This window comes from Hemibagrus wyckioides, linkage group LG11 (genome assembly GCF_019097595.1).
Source record: "Hemibagrus wyckioides isolate EC202008001 linkage group LG11, SWU_Hwy_1.0, whole genome shotgun sequence".
Taxonomy (NCBI): Eukaryota; Metazoa; Chordata; class Actinopteri; order Siluriformes; family Bagridae; genus Hemibagrus; species Hemibagrus wyckioides.
In genome coordinates, this window is record NC_080720.1 from 7008804 (window position 1) to 7030160 (window position 21357).

The following is a 21357-nucleotide window of genomic DNA, read 5'->3' on the forward strand; positions in this document are numbered from 1 at the left end:
TATTTTTTTATTTTTTTTTTAAATGACCAGTGTTAATATTTTTGTTATTCTTTTTTTAGATTTGGAATTTGTTTTTTTGTTTGTTTGTTTTTTTTTTGCTAATATGTGACTTTGCTGAACATTTAAAGCAAAAACTATTGTGTTCATATCTGTATGTATTACGCTATAGTTTTTTTTAATACTTTTTCACCTTTTAGATGACATTTATTGCTTCAATGTGTGAAGTAAAAGTAGTTATTATTGTTATTATTATTATTATTATTATTATTATTATTATTTGACTTTGCTTTGTAATGTTATCATTTCACTACATATCTATTCCTTTTCATTTTATGTGTTTTATATTTTGTATCCTGATAAATATGCAAACTATTCTTGGCAAATAATACCAAATTAATATTATATATATATATATATATATATATATATATATATATATATATATATATATATATATATATATATATATATATATATAAATAAGCTTTATTTTGCTTGTATGTTAAATTGAACCTTTAAGACCTTGTAAATAGCTGAAATTATTATTAAAAAAAAAAAGAAAAAGGATGTTTGGGTAAATAAGTACTGGATTCGTAATGTTAAGTTGGACTATGACAACTGTGATGGAGTTGCTACGGGATACGGGATGTGATATGGGATGCCAAAAGCGCTGCACATGCAAAGATCAGTTTATTAAACAGTGATGTTGCCTATCATCTAGATTTAGATGTAATTACTATAAAGGTTGATATAAAATGTAATGGTTGTGTTTATTTCTCTGTGGATGACCTGGGTTGTGTTGATGGTGTTTTTTTTGTTTTTTTCCGGTGGTCTTCGGGTCTGGTCAGTTGGATTTTTGGTGTCAGAACAGGAATCAGTTTTCTTGACTTATATGATAACTTCCTGCTTGTTATTTAACTGTGCCCAAACTAGTGTCGGACTAGTGCTAGTGTCTTACTTCTCTGTGTCCATGTATGTGTTTAGTGTTCTGAATTATTATGTTATTATATCAAATATATTTTCACCAACTCCTGCTTTCTCCAATTGAAAAAAATAAATAAATAAAATGAACACAGCATATGATATTGACATGAAATGTAATATTTTCTCTGTTTGTAAATTTAAGAATCAGTGCTTTTTTATGTTAATTTTGTTTTATTTAATATTTTAAAATCGACTCTAAAATAATTTCATAGCCAGTTCTATGATAGAGGGACTATAAAAGAGAAATTACCGCAAAACATATACCATTGACCAGAAATACACCGATCAGGCATAACATTATGAGCAGTGAGAGGTGAAGTGAATAAGACTGATTATCTCCTCATCATGGCACCTGTTAGTGGGTGGGATATATTAAGCAGCAAATGAACATTTTGTCCTCAAAGTTGATGTGTTAGAAGCAGGAAAACTGGACAAGTGTAAGGATTTGAGTGAGTTTGACGAAGGGACAATTTGTGATGGCTAGACGACTGGATCAGAGCATCTCCAAAACTGCAGCTCTTGTGGGGTGTTCCCGGTCTGCAGTGGTCAGTATCTATCAAAAGTGGTCCAAGGAAGGAACAGTGGTCATGGACGGCCAAGGCTCCTTGATGCACGTAGGGAGCGGAGGCTGTGATCGGCCGTGTGATCCGATCCAACAGCTGTAAATTGCTGAAGAAGTTAATGCTGGTTCTGATAGACACCTTTCAGAATACAGTACGCAGTGCATGAAAGGGGGACCAACACAGTATTAGGTCATAATGTTATGCCTGATCGATGTATGTTTTTCTCTGTTCATGATTTTACAGTCGTGTTTCAATTTTTATTTTATTTTTATTTAAGTCCATTTACAAAAATGTTTTTACTTCTGGAACAAAACATGTTACTCAATGGAAAATGTATATATTATAAGTAAACCTTTTATGTTTTTATTATTATTATTATTAGTAGTAGTAGTAGTAGTAGTATTAGTATTATTTTCATTTTTTATTTGAATGCTTGGACACAAGAAAAAGTGCTTTGTACCTATTAGGTTATTATTATTATTATTATTATTATTATTATTATTATTATGAAGATGATGATGATCATGATGATTATTATGATTATTATGATGAAAATGATGATGATGAAGATGATGAAGATGAAGATGATCATGATTATGATGATGATGATGATGATGATGATGGTGATGAAGATGATGATGAAGAAGAAGATGATGATGATGATGATGATGATGAAGATTATTGTTATTGTTGTTGTTGTTATTATTATTATTATTATTGTTGATACTACTACTACTACTAATAATAATAATAATCATCATTCAAATTTGTGTAATTATTATTATGTAAAGTACTTTTTACCTTTTTGTCCCTACTATAAAATAATTGTCTCATCTTCTCTATTCATCCAGCTCCAGATGATTTTTTTTTTGTTTGTTTATGTACAAACATCTGTAAGTTGAAATAAATTTGACTTTAATGTTGAAGTGTAATGTCTCTCTCTCTGCTCATCAACACTGTCATCAAATAACAGCTCGCGCACGCTGCTCGGCTGACTGCAGCCTCAACACCATTGGTCAACAGCGTGAATATGTCAGGGAGTGGATGCATGTGATTGGTGGATGCCGTGATGACATCCAATCACACCATAGAGGCGGTGCGAATACCGGAAGTACAAACCCGCGGCAGAGTCCAAGGTCTCAGTGTGGACTGAGAGCAGTGTGGTGGATGGGGAGGATGGGGAGGGTTGTCCTGGTGACCGGAGCGAACAGGTAAATATATTTATTTATAATTTATAAAATTTATTTTAATTTATAAAAGTTTTATAAATTTATTTTTTAATTTATAAAAGTTTACACTATACATTATATTTCATTAGTAATTTATTAATAATAATAAACTCTATGTACATGTTTGAATAAAGAAGGCAGGAATATAATTTTTTAATTAAAAAAATTAACAATAGTCAATTTATATATATATATATATATATATATATATATGTGTGTGTGTGTGTGTGTGTGTGTAAACATAAAAGGAAGAAAACGTTTATTTTATTTATTTAGTTTTTATATATGAAGCAGAATATGTGCCAAAATAATTGCCAGTAATAGTAGAAAATAATTTCTAATGTCTAATTTCTAATCAGGTCTAGCCTTTGTATTTTAACTATTTAAATATAACATAAAATCATTCATTTATTTATTTATTTATTTATTTATTTATTTTGCAGTTGATGAACTGCATTCTAATATTTATTTGTGATAATATTGAACATTGTTGGAAGTGTGTGTGTGTGTGTGTGTTCACATGCGTCCTCGTCCTCATCCAACTTATATGGGGTTATTCCCCTTATCTAGTGTGAGTTCCCTTTGTGCCCTCTGTTCCACCTCTCTAGCACCTCGTTATGACATCTGTTGTTGTGTGTGTGTGTGTGTGTGTGAGAGAGAGAGAGAGAGAGAGAGAGAGAGAGTTAGGAACTCTAGGAGTGTTCAGTTGCTCCTCAGACACAAAATATTTTTTTTAAAAGGTATTAAAACTGCTCAACACTTAATGCTGTGTGTGTGTGTGTGTGGGTGTGAGAGAGAGAGAGAGAGAGAGAGAGTACTGCAAGAACTCTGGAAGTGTTCAGTTGCTCCTCAGACACAAAATATTTTTTTAAAAGGTATTAAAACTGCTCAACACTTAATGCTGTGTGTGTGTGTGTGTGTGCAGCGGCATAGGCCTGGCCCTGTGTGAGCGCCTCCTACGTGAAGATGCTCAGCTGCAGCTGTGTCTAGCCTGCAGGAACGAGCAGCGGGCTGCTGCGGCTCGTCAGTCCTTACTCGTCTCTCACCCTAAAGCTGACATTTCTCTCCTTCGGCTAGATGTGGGAAACATGCGCTCCGTCCTCAGAGCTGCCCAGGAGATCCGGCAGAGGTAAAAGTTGTAGTGGAGTCCATGTAGAGTGTAGAGCGTAGTCCAGTCCACTGTCTTTTATTGCATTTGATCAGCTAACATGCATTGTTATTAATTCTGAGCTTTTATTTTGGAACAGATACAACAGGCTTGACTACCTCTACCTTAACGCTGGGATCATGCCTAGTCCACAGGTGGATTTCAGGGCTCTCTATAAAGGCTTGTTTTCTGGGTACGGATCCTGCATACGTTTCTCTGTATATGTTTCATGAGTGCAATAGAGAAGCAAAACATGGAGCAAAAATAGCATGATGTGAGAATAATGATTCCAGTATGATTGCAGACTAAAATGTAAATAGTGCTGAAGAAGTTAACGATAGAAAGGTGTCAGAATACACAGTGCATGATGGGTCAAGGCTGTTTGGGCAGGAAAAGGGGGACCAACAGAATATTAGGCAGGTGGTCATAATGTTATGCCTGATCATTGTATATTTGATGTTAAATACAGTTCAAATTATTTTATGGTTGGGATTTGTTGACAGTAAAGCAGTCCACATGTTTTCCACTGGAGAAGGGCTACTGACGCAGAAAGACGACGTCACATCTGACGGTCTACAACAAGTCTTTGCTACCAACCTGTTCGGCCATTTCTTACTGGTGAGTAGTCTCAAATTGATTACAGATTTGTCAGCCAGTGAAAATGATTATGTCTGTTTAACTGCGGGTCTGACAGGTACAATCATAAAATGGCTGTCTTTTATTACGTATATTTTTGTTAGGCATTATTTTAAATTCAGTTCTTTTTCTTTCACTTCTTTTTATCAAACTGATCATTCAGGCTGAGGCAGAGTTACAGAGCTGCTTTGCAGCAGATGCTGAAGGAGATACTGTGGTTCAGATCAGCATTAAAGTTGCAGGAGATCTAGCAAGTCAGCCTGCAGGACAGAAGTGTCGGTTTTCTGCTACAGCAGGAACACATAGTGACCATGAGGGTTTATGTTTCTGTCCGTCTGTCTTTTCTTTTCTTCTTGCACACAGTCTCTGTGTCCTTCTGTTTTGTAGAGACGTGGTTGATCCAACAATGTTGAACATAAATAAATCACTTTCACCTTCTAAAATAAAGAAAATATAGAAACTCAGGCACCACTGGTTCAGGTTTAGACCAGTTCTTGTTCCCTAGCACCTTTTTTGTACTTTGATTACATTTTTATATATAGAATGTATAAATATATATATACTCAAAAGTAAAATATAAATGAAATATTCTATATATAAAAATGTAATCAAAGTACAAAAAAGCGCTATATATACATCCCACATGGATACTGACCACTGCAAACCGGGAACACCCCACAAGAGCTGCAGTTTTGGAGATCCTCTGATCCAGTCGTCTATCCATCACAATTTGGCCCTTCGTCCAACTCGCTTAAATCCTGTCTTATCTTGTCTTTCTTTGTGGTGCATATGGAATGAAGCTCAATGTCTCTTTTCACTGTAGGTACGGGAACTGGAGCCCCTGTTATGCCAACCAGGCCACGGCTCTCGGGTGATCTGGACCTCGTCTAGCAACGCACGCCGCTCTGCTTTCAGTCTCGATGACCTGCAGCACCAGCAAGGCGCAGAACCGTACAGCTCCTCTAAATACGCATCTGACCTGCTGAGCCTGGCCCTGAACCGCCGCTATAACAGCCAGGTGAATAAAACTCAGTGACAATCAATCAATCAATCAATCAAATGCTTTCCAAATTATTCATAAAACTTTGCTGGGAATTTTGTTCATTCCTCCTGAGAGACCTCAGAACTCAGAGGTCTTACCACAGGGCTTTGTGATGATTTCACTTCGTCCTTGTCTTGCAGCAAGATCCAATTACAACAACTTTCTGTGTAACTGTGTGTTGCTTCAGTATTTCTAGATAATCTTCCTTTGTCATGATGCTATCTATTTTCTAACGTGCACCAGACACCCTCCTAGCACATCACCCTCAAGATATTATGCTGTCACCACCGTGCTTCACAGTCGGGATGGTGGATTAAAAGTTTCACACATTTTTCTCCACTGGCCAAACAGTGCAAATTTTGTGTAAGAACATTTCTCCAAATGCCTGGTGATCGCCTGTTAGACTTCAATCTGTCTTGGAGTAGGGTCCTCTTCTATTTCAGGTCCACTTCAGTCCATTGCCATGTAATAGCACCTTGATTCACATCTACCAGGAAAGCACAGAAACGTCTAGCATGAGTGATCGCTCACATCATTCACCCTGAGGCTGTTCATCTGCTGCCCCTGACATCTGACAGAGACTGGTTTTGTGTCCTCCAGGGAATGTATTCATCAGTGATCTGTCCCGGATTGGTGATGACTAACCTCACATACGGCATCCTACCCTCCTTCTTCTGGACCTTTATCATGCCAATAATGTGGCTGGTAAGTTTTTACATATCTATATTATTGTGATGTCTGCATATATTTACACCACAACGCCATTGAATTCTCAAACGGTCAGAAAATGTTGATTCATTTTCTGTACCAGAAGATTGGACAGTAGTGCTGACTGCAGAGCCACTCACAGATTTATGTGGCTGGAGGATATAACATCAATGCTGTGATCAATTACGGCACGATATACTTTCCTGAGATAGCATCGTTTTTATAGCAACCTCTCCTTCACAAAGACTTGTACGGTGGAAGATGTGCATCATGTAAAGCTAATAATAAGTGGATTATAAAAAGCTTGCTATCTCACACAGTAAAACATATCATCAGTGAGATAGTGAAAGAGACTTTTCTTAAATTTGTGGAAGGAGTTTCGAGTGTCTGCGCTTTCTAACAGCTAGTCTTCTGGACCTTTATGTTTTAGGATTTCTTGTAAACATGACAAGCTGCGATTATTAACTTTAAGAGAGGGATGAAAAGAGCGTCTGGTTAGAAAACGACTGTTTATTATATAAGTGATAACAGGAACTAACATGAACTAACATTAAATGTAACTACACTGTATTGCCAAAAGTTTTGGGACGTCTGCCTTTACATGCACATGAATGTAATATGGAGTTGTCCCACCCTTTGCAGCTATAACAGCTTCAACTCTTCTGGGAAGGCTTTCCACAAGGTTTAGGAGTGTGTTTATGGGAATTTTTGACCATTCCTCTAGAAGTGCATTTGTGAGGTCAGGCACTGATGCTGGACGAGAAGGTCTGGCTCACAGTCTCCGCTCTAATTCATCCCAAAGGTGTTCTCTCAGGTTGAGGTCAGGACAGTCAAGTTCCTCCACACCAAACTCACTCATCCGTGTCTTTATGGACCTTGCTTTGTGCACTGGTGTACAGTCATGTTGGAACAAGAAGGGATCATCCCCAAACTGTTCCCACAAAGTTGGGAGCATGAAATTGTCCAAAATGTCTTGGGTATATTGAAGCATTAAGAGTTCCTTTCACCGGAACTAAGGGGCCGAACCCAACCCCTGAAAAACAACACCTGAATTCAATGATTTGGAGGGGTGTCCCAAAACCTTTGGCAATGTAGTGTATATATGTTAAAACAAATGCTGTGTTCATTAATAAATAAAAAATAATATTGTTGGGAAAATTGCTGGTGTATGAGAAATGGAAAAAAATAATCCAGAGTGCTTTTCCTCTAACAGCGTGTCATAAATTGTTTCACTCCATTTATAATTTCTTTTTCCACTCCTTCTTTCTGATCAGATAAGAATCTTCACCAACACTTTCACCCTCACGCCTTACAATGGAGCCGAGGCTTTGGTATGTATACGCTCCTCTTCCTCCCCATCATACATCCAACCCCATCCCCATTCACACAACACCAAATTAAACACTTTTCTCTGAATTTACAGGCTCTTTTAAGGTTATGTATCAAGGTTGATATCCATATGCGTTTTATTTATATTGCAGTTTTGGCTGTTCAAGCAGAAACCTGAGTCACTGGATCCGATGGTCAAATACCACAGTCTAACCTCCGGACTGGGAAACAATTACACACAGCCTCGCAAGGTCAGAACTCCGGGTCCTGTATCACATCCCATGTCTACATGATCACATCTACTACTAAAAAAACACTCGTGGAATGAAAAGACGCTTGGTCATGTGAAATTTTCTCTTTCTTTGTGTATTTTTTAGATGGATATTGACGACGCTACCTCAGCAGCACTTTACAAGAAGCTTCTAGAAATGGAGAAGACCATGAGGCATAGACTGAAAGATGAAGAAAAGCCAAAATAAATGATGAAGTATTTAAGCTTTTACGTTGAAATAGATCTGCTCAACTACTTTATTCTTAAGAAACTCTGTTCAGTATTCTGTAGTTATTATAGCTTTTTTATTTTTCAAGTATACGGACCATACACCGCCGTGCCTTATGTGGTTTAATTTCATCCAAACATTTCAAAAAACATTCCAGCAATAAAATATTTAGGAAACCTCCATGTGACTCCGATCTATTGCTGTAAAATTTAACTGAGTTTATTTCACTGAAGTTGTAATAAACACAACAAGGCATGCTGTTATAGGACAATCCTTCCTGACAGGAGTGTGTGATGTAAGCACCCTGAAGATTAGTTTCTGATAACAGCATGTCCTGAAGTGTTTATTATATATATAGTTTATAGCTGAATTTAATATCTGCAATACAAGTTCCTGTTGTTGCTAGTGTTATAGCACTAGTATAAGCAATTGTTCTGTCACTAATCTGTCGTTTCTTTTCTCTCTCTCTCTCTCTCTCTCTCTCTCTCTCTCTCTCATGAACATGAAAAAGTGCAGTTTGTGATGTTACTGCAGAGCTATCCAGAAGATTTACAGCTTTGTTACCGTTTTGACTGTTATAAATCACATCTTTTAAAAGCACATACGTAATACACCGATCACGCATAACATAATGAGCACTGACCGGTGAAGAGAATAACACTCCTCATCATGGCTCCTGTTAGTGGGTGGGATATATTAGGCAGAAAGTGAACATTTTGTCCTTTGTGTTAGAAGCAGGAAAAATGGACAAGTGTAAGGATTTGAGCGAGTTTGACGAAGGGTCAAATTGTGATGGCTAAATGACTGGATCAGAGCATCTCCAAAACTGCAGCTCTTGTGGGGTGTTCCCGGTCTGCAGTGCTCAGTATCTATCAAAAGTATCCTTTAAGTCCTGGAGACCTCAAATCGCAAAGGATCTGCTGCTAACATCTTGATGCCAGATATCACAGCACACATTCATGGATGTAGTCCATGCCTTTGTGGACACCCCTTTGTGGTCAGGGCTGTTTGGGCAGGAAAAAGGGGACCAACAAGATATTAGGCAGGTGGTCATAATGTTATGCCTGATTGGTGTATGTAATGACTTTGGTGATGACCTTACATGACACGTCTCGGCCCAAATCTCCAGAAAACCTTTAGCCATTTCAAAAAAGTTCCTCGAAAATATCGCAGAATTTGCTTGACTTTCTGTTTATTTCTGTGATAATAATGAAATAACGCAAAGCGAAAATAGCGAAAATAATGCAGTCCTATAGGGACTGGTAACCTCTCCTTACAGAAAGCAGAGATGTGAACGATGCTGCTGCTGTAGAAAATGAATCAACACCAACATCTGACCAAACAGAATTGAGCCTTTAACAGCACTGTGGTATACTGTACATCATTCATTCATCACTATACCTAGAGTACTGTAAATAAAATGTGTACAACATTTCAGTCTGGATTTTACCCAGAAGAATAAATGAAGATCGCATTATGCCTGCATTTCTCTTTCTTCATACTTCATCGCTTCTGACATTATAATCCATAATGTTCTCTGAATAGGTTTGGGAGCTGTGTCATTATTTATCTGCTACTGATACGAACTCTGTTAGGAGTTGTTATCCTAAAAAGTTCACTATAAATGCAAATGAGTCCTCAGACATAAAACAATTCATTACATTTACAGCTTTTGGCAGGCGCTCTTATCCAGACACTTACATTTATCTCATTTATTCTGAGCAGCTGAAGGTTAAGGGCATTGCTCAAGGGCTCAGCAGTGGCAGCTTAGTGGTTCTGGGATTTGAAGCCCAACACCTTAACCACCTAGCTACTACGACTATTTTAAATGCCATAAAAGATCTGTCTTGTGGATTTATGAAATCGTTTTATATTTAAATCATTGTATACTGAGGGAATGGCTGGAAGCTTTCTCTCCCTCAGCCTAGATCAAACATTAATAAACATTATGTTGCCAAAAGTTTTGGGACACCCCTCCAAATCATTGTATTCAGGTCTTGTTTTTCAGGGGTTGGGCTTGGCTTCTTAGTTCCAGTAAAAGGAACTCTTAATGCTTCAGCTTCATAGCAAGACATTTTGGACAATCTCATGCTCCCAACTTTGTGGGAACAGTTTGGGGATGACCCCTTCCTGTTCCAACATGACTGAACACCAGTGCACAAAGCAAGGGGTTAGGGGTTAGGGGTTACTCCTAAACCTTGTGGAAAGCCTTCCCAGAAGAGCTGAAGCTGTTATAGCTGCAAAGGGCGGGACAACTCCATATTACATTCATGTGCATGTAAAGGCAGACAAATATACTGCCTGAGAACACTGATATTTTGATATTTATTACTAATATTTTTACATTTGTCCCATCCTATCAGCTCAACAGCTCATGAATTGGTCCATCACAGTCCACACACACACACACACACTCAGTCAGAGAGGGTAATTCGAGCAGCCTGTCCTTCTACAGGCATGTTCTTGGCAGGTGGGAGGAAACTGGAGAACCTGGAAGGGCGTATGGAGAACACTGGAGAAACCCGAGCTCAGGATCAAAGCAGGGACCCTTTAAACAATTATACTCGCTCCAAAACGTGCTGATGCTATTCTTGTCCAAGAAACGACATCTATTATAAGAACGAACAAGACACTTCACACTTGGTATCGATTTTTGGCTTTCTATAAGCAGCTAACAAAACTACAAAAGACAAGATAAAGCACAATTTGTCAAGATATTGGCACACACCGCTGTTTAAAATGTTCATTGAAAATTACAATGCTGAAATGGATATCCAGTGATGATCTTTCGGTAAGTGTGATTATTGTAGAGGATCTGCCACCTGGTGAAATGAGAAAAAAAGTCAATTCAAATAAACAGATATGAATATAAGAAAAATGGAATAGAGTGAAAACATGAGTGTCTTACCTCAGGAGTTTGATTTTTCACCGCTTCTTCATATGAAATGTTGAATTGGAAAGGAATTGTCACCTTTCGGATTTAATCCACATCATAAAAGTAATTAACATATCCGCTGTAAGGCTGTATGTCCAGCATCACCGGGCGATCATGTGGTGTATGTCCTCTCCAGTCTCTCATCTCTCCATGCCTCATACACAGCTCTAAAGAAACTCCTTCGCTCTGTCCTGTCTCGCTCACACACTCCGGCGTGATTTCTTCGTCCTCTGCGCCGCTGAGTTTCGGGTTGCTGAACGCCCAGACCATGCCACAGAAGTACACGAAAAACGCCGCCATCACCAAGATCATCAGGGCGTAGGACTCGATCATTGCTTCCTTAATGAGACCCGACATTTTAGACATTTTTAAAGAGCGAGTGTGTGTGATGGAGGTGAACTCTCCTTCAGGCTCAAGGGGAATATTAAAGGATAATGATTAGGCTGGCAGAAAAAAGGGCTATCTGAGCTGGCCTACTGCAAATACGCCTCGGGAGGTTATACGATTCAAAATGTAATAGGTCTATAATCCTGGATTTAGTGACGTCAAAGACTTTTTTTTTATACGTTTTGTTCTTCCTCTTGCTTTTCTTTTCTCTTCTTTTTTTTTTTACCAGAAAATTCATCAGCTACTCATCTCACTCAATAACGTGAAAAAATGCAGCTTTCGATGCGAAAAGGGGACTTTAAATCCAGAGAATGGATGTAATGAAAATGTAAAGTTGCACCTTAAACTGTTTCAATACACTGACACTGGAGACTCCTTCCAGAAATGCTACATAAACATCTCCTTACAGAAAGCTGTCAGAGCTGCTGCGGCCAATCAGAATTGAGAGCAGCGTGGTGGTACGTATCGCTCATCCGTCCTTATGCCTGGAGTACTATATACTGTATAGAGTACACAATATTCCCAAAAGTTTTGGGACGACACCCCTTCAAAACATTGAATTCAGGTGTTGTTTTTCAGGGGTCGGCCCCTTAGTTCCAGTGAAAGGAATTCTTAATGCTTCAGCATACCAAGACATTTTGGACAATTTCATGCTCCTAACTTTGTGGGAACAGTTTGGGGATGACCCCTTCCTGTTCCAACATGACTGAACACCAGTGCACAAAGCAAGGTCCATAAAGACATGGATGAGTGAATTTGGTGTGGAGGAACTTGACTGGACAGAGTCCTGACCTCAACCTGATAGAACACCTTTGGGATGAATTAGAGCGGAGACTGTGAGCCAGGCCTTCTCATCCAAAATCTGGCTGTGAATACTTATGTGCATGTGATTTTTTTTTTTTCCCTGTTTTTTATTTTTAATAAATTTTCAAAGTTTTCAAACAATCTTCTTTCACATTGTCATTATGAGGTATTGTTTGTAGAATTTTGAGGAAAATAATGAATTTAATCCATTTTGGAATAAGGCTAAAATACTCAGTATGTTTACATTCTGCTGCACTTTATATTCTATATTATTCAATAACTTATTTATATCTATATAAATAGTATTTACATACTTATTTATACCGTATACATCATTACAATAATTGACTTACACTGATCAGGAATAACGTTATGATCACTGACAGGTGAAGTGAATAAGACTGATTATCTCCTCATCATGGCACCTGTTAGTGGGTGGGATATATTAGGCACATTTTGTCCTCAAAGTTGATGCGTTAGAAGCAGGAAAAATAGACAAGTGTAAGGATTTGAGCGAGTTTGATGAAGGGCCAAATTGTGATGGCTAGATGACTGGATCAGAGCATCTCCAAAACTGCAGCTCTTGTCGGGTGTTCCCGGTCTGCAGTGGTCAGTATCTATCAAAAGTGGTCCAAGGAAGGAACAGTGGTGAACCGTTGACAGGGTCATGGACGGGCCAAGCCTCATTGATGCACGTGGGGAGCGAAGGCTGGCCCGTGTGATCCGATCCAACAGACGAGCTACTGTTGCTCAAACTGCTGAAGAAGTTCATGATAGAAAGGTGTCAGTGCATGATGGGTCAGGGCTGTTTTGGCAGCAACACAATATTAGGCAGGTGGTCATAATGTTATGCCCGATCAGTGCATTTATCCCTATTGCCTTGGAGCACATCATATGAGAACTACACTGCGAGGATTTCTCTGTATTCCGTATAGTGACGATTTTGAATCTATTGTTTTTACTTATTATTGTGATGCTCACATGATCCTGCGCATTTATTATTAGTATACACGCTTTACAGAGGAATGAGGAGTAAAATCCGCTCGCCTACACACACACACGCCTGTTTTTCGTTGCAGCCTGAGCATGACTTCATTTCCCATGAGCCTCCGCGCGCCAGGCCCCGGATGTCTATCGCGCCGGAAGAGAAGCGAAGGTCCTTTCTAGCCATCTTGTGGCATCTAGCAGCGAGAAGTTCGCACCAAGCCTCGTAGAATCGGAGGAGAATCCTGCTGAAGGGGCGCCATCATGCCCGGACATCTGCAAGAAGGTTTCGGCTGCGTCGTAACCAATCGGTTCGACCACCTATTTGATGATGAAGAGGATCCGTTTGAGGTTTTAAAGCAGGCCGAGACCAAGAAGAAGGACACGGCCGCTCCGGGGGCCGCCAAGACCGCGGCGCAGGCTGCCAAACAGCAAAAGAAGGAGACGCAGAAGGACAGGAAAGTCCCTCTTCCTGAAAAGAAAGAAGAGACCACGACGCCTGTTCCTTTAAAGAAGGAGGGTGAGAATGTTTGCTCCAGTGCTTTTCTGTCTATTATCATCACTTTTCTTTGCACTTCATCCCTCGCGGCTGCACGCTTCAAACACAGCACGCGCACGCCATGAGGGAGGGTTTTTAAAAACCTCCTTCCTATTCATAACCCCAATAAAAATGGCTCTCCACACATTTCAAACTCGTTAACTCGGTTAAAACCTATCCGCCTGTGTTCGTTGTGTGTGGTGTGTTTTTTTTTTTTTTTTGGACCCGAACCTGTTGCTAATAACGCCTGACATTGCCATATAGGCCTTGTTTTATGTTGTCACGGTTAGCACTACTTTTCAACTCGGGCTGAATCCTAAATGGATGCGTGTTTGTCTATGAAGTGCACTTAATCCCCAGCTTTGGGTAAGTGCACTAGCGTGTAAAGGGGTCGCGCGCCATTTGGGAAGCGACCTTAGAGTTCGTTTTTCGAACGGGGGAAAAAAAAGCTAGCTTGGTATAACAAAAAAAGACGTCAGGTTTTCTTTTCTATCTACGTCGTAAACGCGCTGTGAGGACTTTTTTTAGGCTCGGGGGGGGGGGAAGGTTTTGTAAAGTTTTTGAAAGAAAAGTTTACAGATAAGATCGATTTTAATGTAAGATTAGCGCGCGCTAGCAACAACTGCACGGGCACAGACCTCGTGGTTGGAGGGAAGCGTTCAACAGTCGCACCACTTACCTCCTCTCTCCACGTGTTTCTAATTTTTTGGCCACTTTAACAGTTCTCTCTTGCATCCTGAGCGCTTGTTTAAGACTTGTTGTTTTTTTTTTGATGGACCTTTTGATTTTGCTTTGGGAAACACCAATACGTACATTGGTGTTACATAAGTGATAATCACAATAATTAAGCATTGATGTTAATTATATTAAAACTCACTCTGGTTTAAGAGAGATAAGAGGGGGAAAAAAGCAACACTTATCAACCCTACACAAATAGTACAACAGTGTTTTGGGTTTAAAAAAAAACCCCATAGCATTTATCTGCAAACACATCTAGATGTTTCTCAGCACGTGAAAGGGGGGGAAATATCTCCTTTGTCGCTGTAACATCACAAAAGTGCTCAGGATAGCTGATCTCTCACTTATACACCACGATTATAAATATTATCTTAACACACAGCTCTGTGCTGTTATCGGCGTCAGTTCTTCAGGTTTTCTTTGGGTGTGACAAGTTTTGTGCCTCTTGTAATTCACACACACCCAAAAGGCTTAAACACGTGTTTGGTGCCTGTATATATACACACACACACGTGTTAAGAAAGCAAGTGAGCAAATAGTGACACACAGTGTTATAGTGACATTTCGGCTTTGATCAAATGGCCCGAAGTGAATTATACCCACACACACACACCAGTGTTGATCGGGTTTCGTACATTTCTCTAGTTTTGTGTTGGGTCAGATTTGGTCAGTGCCGGACAGGTGCAGAGAGATGGACAGCTGCGTTGGCCCACGAGCTATTTTGGTGTGTGGAGGCCACCAACAATCTCTCTTCCTGTAACCTGCTTCTGCACTGTTGCATCACTGCTGTTAGGTTTAGATGATGTGCAGAGCCTTTAAAACCTCCCCCCCCCCAAAAGACTCGCTCAAGCGATTGAGTCTCTCTGTCTCTCTCTCTCTCTCTCTCTCTCTTTTTTTCCTGCGTCAGTGAAGCGTGCCAAAATCCTATTCAAAAAGCAGCAGCTTTGGGGCTTCCTAGTTTACCTGGGTTTAAAGAAATGCATTCGGTTAAGCCGGTCTTTGTGTGTGTGTGTTTCAGGCATGAGGAGGATGGGCCGGCGGCCGGAGCAGCAGGCTCAGCAGGGCTCGCAGCAGCAGCAGCAGCAGCAGCAGCAGCCACAGCAGCAGGGGGGTCAGGGCGAGGGTCGCCCCCAGGCAGAACGACGCACTGAGAGAAGGCCTCCACGTGAGCGCCGATCAGATAAACCTGCCGAGGACAAGCCAGCAGAGGGTGGAGAGTTCTCTGTGGAAAAGTGAGACCCTTTTTTTCAGTTTCATTTTATAAAGCTTCAAGATATGAAATGTACATCAGTGCATTCTCGATTGCACAAGCCAGACCTTAGTGTTAATTTTGCACAGTTTCCACAAATATTTAACCACGCTTGTGCAACCCTGAGCCTAGCACATGAGCGATCTGGTGTATGTCATAATGCACATTGCTCTAGTCTAGCAATAAACTGGTGAGATGGGAAATAATGACAGGAAGGATATGGAATTAACATATGAACAAAAGTGACTAAAAGCTGAAAATTTAATATAATGTGCATAAAAGACTAAAAACAGTCTCGTCTTCTGTCTAAGTTACTCCACCTCTGTTGTGTGATTTGGTTTGCCTTGCCTTTTATGGATAAGTAGTATTGAGGAGCAGCTGTAGGCAGGCAGGGGGAGGAACTTATTTCTGGGCCAGAAAAATGTAAATAGGTGACAAACAAAAGGCGTATCTCCTTTACCACACTTGCGCAAAGCTTAGTGACATTTTTACATCTTTTAAGTTTTAAACCGATCACTCTTGTCAGTCAGGGAGTATTAAAGCGTAGGCAGATGGACTGGTCAGGAACTGGCACCAAATTATAATAATCATGAGTTAGCACTTCAAGGTCAAACTATTTATACATGATGACGCAGTAAAACTTTAACTGTCTACAAATCATGGTGTAGTAACATTTTAGTACTAGTGATGAGACTAAACTGAAGTTAAAAAAGCCAGCTGTTGATCTGAATAGTGTTTTTAATGTCTTAACGCTAAAGATTAACGGTGATGTGTAAATAATGATAACTGCAAGCGTTCCTCAGGACTGACTGTAGATTGCAATATCGCTTGATTTCAGGTCTGGTGGCGAGCGGCCGTTCCGAGGCCGTGGCGGAGGCAGGGGAGGCCGTGGAGGTCGAGGCAGAGGCATGGGCCGCAGCGATGGATTTGACTCGCGTGGCAAACGTGAATTCGACAGGCACAGTGGCAGCGACCGGTCGTAAGTGATTCCAGTGCCTTTAAAACCACTTTAGATCTCTCTTGCATTTTTCTCTCTGCTTATAATTAGATTAACAAACGAGTTTGTTTATCATCTCAAAGTTAAATGTGAGTGTTTGTTTCAGCAGCCTTAAACCAGAAGAAAAGCGAGGAGGAGGAGGATCTCATAACTGGGGCACCGTCAAGGACGAACTGAGGTCAGTGCAACAGACTCGCACTCCTACTCGGGTGTAGATGTTATTAATCTGGGGCGAGTAGATTGTGTGCCAGGTATCAGGGCTATTTGTAGTTGCCCCGTGGAGAAGTAGGTGGCTCCAATGATAACGATGATTATATTTAGTGTTTATGTTCAACTCAATACATAACATAACACGTTCCAGTAGGAACAAATTTCACACGTTAACTATCATATATAAGTTTATTTATTCTGCACATTTTGGTTGGTTGACTAAAAGGCTTTCTTCTTCTTTTTTTTTTTTCTTTTTTTTTTTTTTTACAGTGAGCTTGACCAATCGAATGTCACAGAGGAAACCCCCGAGGGAGAGGAGCACCCACCTGCTGACTCTGAGAACAAGTGTGTATACATCTCTTACTTTATGATGTCTGTTTATTATTGATAGGATCCTGAATACAGTGTTTTACATTTCAAATGCTATTTTAATGATCTTGAACATTCAGCATGGCTGTACATGTTAGAATAGTAGAGGATCTTGGTTAAAGGGAAATAAAGCAGTGGATTAGAAATCCAGTAGCACTTGTCTGCAACGTATTGAGCTTTTACAATGAGCTATACCTAGGGAGGTGTATTTAAGCTAGCTACCAGTGGTGGAGGGGGGGGTCTTGATATTGTGCTGCCACACATACTAGAACAGGTCATTTAGAATAACATGAAAACAGTCAGTTTGATTTAATAGACACTTTGTTCTGACAACCGTTCGTAGTTTGTGAAGAAAGATGCTTGTGATTCACATGATCACGTGAATTCAGTATAAAGTCTAATCACGTAAGATCTGGATCAGAATAGTGATTCGGCCTTCAACAATAAACTCACCAGAGGCACACTGACCTTTCGATGTGTGTTGTCTCAGGGAGAACGAGTCTGAGGAGGCGAAAGAAGAAGGGCCCAAGGAAATGACCCTGGACGAATGGAAAGCCCAGCAGGACAAGGAGAGAGCTAAGGTCGAGTTCAACCTTCGCAAACCCAATGATGGATCTGAGTGGAAGAAAGGATATCTGCTGCATAAGTCCAAGACCAAGGATGTAAGTTGCCTTTCCACCCTTCCATCAGGCTCTCTTTGTTAATACTGCAGAAAGCCTGTTGTAGAACAGTGTGTGATTTTTACATTTGTTTTGATTAGTAATTAGTAAAATATTGGCAATTAATCCGATTGCCTTTCTTGTTTCTATCAGACTCCATTAGAGGACGCCGCTAGTGACCACCACTTCCGCAAGCCCGCCAATGACATCACGTCCCAGCTGGAGATTAACTTCGGGGACCTGGGCCGTCCTGGACGTGGCCGTGGAGGACCCCGTGGAGGAAGAGGAGCCCGTGGAGGTGGACCTACCAGGCCACCTCGTGAGCGCAGGCCTGATAAGGTGGGTGGAGTCATCGTTTGATAAGGAATTATATTGCATAGGTTTCTAACATGAGGATGTTTGGAACAATTGTACAATACGTGAACGAGAACTCCAGAATAATCTGTCACAGGGGTATCAGAGGTGCAGGTTTTCATTCTAATCAAGCACCTGATTCCACCTGTTTAATCATGATCTTAGCTTTCAGAGCAGGTGTGGTTTCAGCTTGACCGAGATGGAAACCTGCACCCACACCGGCTCTGTCTGGATAAGATTAGACACTTCTTATCTACCACACTGCAGTCAAGTTTGTCTGCTCATAGGTCTTAGTCTGTTAATACTCTGCACAAGAACAAGAAGTGATGAGTTTAGTGCTGTATTTCTGATGAAGCACTCACCATCATCTCAACCAGCTTCATGATGAAGCCACACCCTTTTATTAAAGGTTTCTAGGTAGGCGGAGCTTCACTGCATGTTTGTTCCGGGTAAAAACTAATTCTTGTTCTGAACATGGGACCTGCTCAAATTTGTTTATGTCTTAACTTTACTATTATCGTTATGATTATTTCAGCCGTAAGCCTTTTGTCAAAATGTGTGCATTTTTCTCTCTACTGAGCAAGGAACAAAACCGGTTTACTCAACTACCCTAAGGGCATGTGCTGGGGCAGTTAGAGACTTTTCTAATATTTCCATAGAACCAGTTCTCCACCCCACCCCCCTCTCTTTCTTCCCAGTTTGTAAATCGTAAAAGGGAAAAAAAATCCCAAGTATTTTGACATTAGAAGACTGGCTTTAAATAAGATGGTGTCTCTTACCAAAGCTGTGTGCTTGTTTTATCATGCAATGGAGTAATATAGCAAAAAAAAAAAAAAAAACACTGATCTTTTGCCCAGACTTCACACAGGGTGTGTCCTGTACTTGACTGTCCTGCTCACATTCCTAACACAAAACCCAGTCACACCCCATCACTGAAGCATGCCTTATATTCTCCAAAAAAGCTCTGTATCCAGGCAGCTTTGCTGAGGGATTCTGTATAAAGATGTCCTCATGTCTCTCTCTTCTTTAGGCGAGCGGAGGATCTGCCCCCAACGTGGACGACCCGGAGGCTTTTCCAGCTCTGGCTTAAGCTTCCTGATTGGTAGCTCTGTTCAGCCTGCCACTGAGCCCTGCTTCCCCGGGCCCTTCGCTACGAGGCTTGCATGCTAATGGATCCTTCAGCAGATGATATGATGGAAGACTGTTATCCATCCCACTCACCTCTTGTGGACTGAATTTTACTTGTTTTAGAAAAAAGGAAAAAAATCTTACAAAAAAATTGAAAGGACTTCTTGCTACTCAGAAGCAAATTATCGGTAGAGGTTTTGTATTAAGAAATAAAGTAGCAGGGATGTTTTCATACAGTATTTTTATTTTTTTTTCAGACATTATGCATTCTCCATGAATTCCTCTTTCTTTTTTTTTTTTGTACTGCTGCTTGCATATATGCCTTTTCAGATGTGTGAAAAGTGTGTTAGATTGTAGTGCCCTTTGGGCTTGGTTTCTTTTTAAGCCTAAGATGCACTGCTAGGGATTCGCTCAACTGTTGTAAAGAAAGATTTGGGTTAAAGATCATTCTTTATCACAGCTTCTGCACTGAAATCCTCCGTGAAGTAACATTTAATTTGTAGCTCAAGGCCAAAATCTTACCATCAGATTTGTCTACCTTTACAGTCTCTAATGTTCTGAGAAATGTTCCCCCACACCCTGAGTTAGACGACTTTGGCCATTGTGAGATTCAGTATCCTGTATTTGAATTTTAGTGGCTTTGGTTGTTCTGAGGAGGAGGAGGATGATGCATTCACTCAAAACAGCGTTTATAGGTTATTCAAGTTTACCTTGTGCACTCCTGTTCGAACCCGTATCAAACAAAATCTCTTGTAATAATTCAAACAAAGCAGTTCATGGATTCATGAATAGGTTTTTTCTTCTGCCCCATTGCTTTTTTACAACAGCACTATTGCATATTTGTTCTGAAAGAAATACCAGCTGTTCAGTGTGTAACAGTGCTATGAAACTGTGTGAATTCTAACCCTGCTATTATTCAGACCTCTGTCCATAATTAAAAGGTGGTCTATTCATATTGGGTTGTGTGTGTGTGCTTCTGATCTAAACCTACTGCAGTTATGACGAATGAGTCTTCATATTTTCGTACCAGATCACCCTTGTGTCCTGTTAATCTCATTGGTCAGACGTTGCACAAGCTAAAAGGTTTTATATTGCTGTGCGATTGTGATGTGTAAGGACTTTTTCTGAAAGGAGGTGTATGGTGTAATCAGGAGGAGTCTTCAGTTTTAGTAGTTGTACCTTCAAGTTTCTCTTGAACGTGACAAGTTTCTTACTACCTTGATAAGAGGAGAAAACAGGCTCAAGGAGCAACTGTTGCTTTAAGATTGAATGATAACAGGAATGATCAGTTTTATTTTACATGGGTGTGGTAGCTTAGGTGGTTAAGGCTGTGGGTTGTTGACCAGGAGATCAGGGTTTAAGCCGGAGATATTAGTAACTCTTAAGTCCACTCAGTCATTGATTATTCTCCAATGACCGGACATCACTGTGTTTTATTTAAGAAATTCTTTTTCTTTAAATTCATTTTATCACTTCCATCTCCTTTACAGACAATTGAAGATTCCTTTTCATATGTCTGAATCAGCACCCTATCTATAGTGCGCTATTATTAGTATCAGTAGCCATGCTGGAAGCCCTGTGGTGGACTGGTGACCTGTCCAGGGTGTACCCCTGCCTTTCGCCCAGTGTGTGCTGGGATAGGCTCCAGCACACCCCTGTAACCCTAATTAGGAATAAAGTGGGTATAGACAATGGATGGATGGATAGCCATGCTGGAGATCCCATAATGCACTGCTTACCGTCTATTCAAAATGCAAGCAAGAAAATATCGCTGTGTTGAAATCCATCAGAAGCACCAAACAATCTGTAAAATGTCTGTGTTGAATATTTCCTGAACTCATCTGATTGGCTGAGAACTTGTCACATG

At 40.1% G+C, this 21357-nt stretch overlaps 2 protein-coding genes and 1 long non-coding RNA gene across 4 annotated transcripts; 2 read left to right on the forward strand and 1 right to left on the reverse strand.

Annotated features, from left to right (window-relative positions):
• Positions 1–481: 481 nt before the first annotated feature.
• On the forward strand, positions 482–8318 carry hsd17b7 (hydroxysteroid (17-beta) dehydrogenase 7). The gene is made up of 9 exons (XM_058403984.1): positions 482–2758; positions 3702–3905; positions 4024–4116; positions 4427–4541; positions 5383–5577; positions 6202–6306; positions 7584–7640; positions 7791–7889; positions 8016–8318. The coding sequence occupies exons 1-9, from the start codon at positions 2466–2468 to the stop codon at positions 8115–8117; spliced, it is 1263 nt and encodes a 420-aa protein (XP_058259967.1). The 5' UTR covers positions 482–2465; the 3' UTR covers positions 8118–8318.
• A 288-nt stretch (positions 8319–8606) lies between these two features.
• Positions 8607–13272, reverse strand: LOC131362163 (uncharacterized). The gene is made up of 2 exons (XR_009206132.1): positions 11047–13272; positions 8607–10960 (listed from the first exon to the last, which is right to left on the reverse strand). It is a non-coding gene; the product is annotated as an uncharacterized LOC131362163 (long non-coding RNA).
• Positions 13273–13412: 140 nt separating this feature from the next.
• serbp1a (SERPINE1 mRNA binding protein 1a) lies at positions 13413–20445 on the forward strand. 2 transcript variants are annotated; one of them, XM_058403985.1, is made up of 8 exons: positions 13413–13768; positions 15543–15756; positions 16612–16752; positions 16877–16948; positions 17251–17325; positions 17840–18011; positions 18162–18347; positions 19393–20445. In XM_058403985.1, the coding sequence occupies exons 1-8, from the start codon at positions 13513–13515 to the stop codon at positions 19450–19452; spliced, it is 1176 nt and encodes a 391-aa protein (XP_058259968.1). In that variant the 5' UTR covers positions 13413–13512; the 3' UTR covers positions 19453–20445. The 2 variants fall into 2 exon arrangements, with proteins under 2 accessions (XP_058259968.1, XP_058259969.1); XM_058403986.1 differs by having other exon boundaries at positions 13414–13768; positions 16880–16948.
• Positions 20446–21357: the final 912 nt, after the last annotated feature.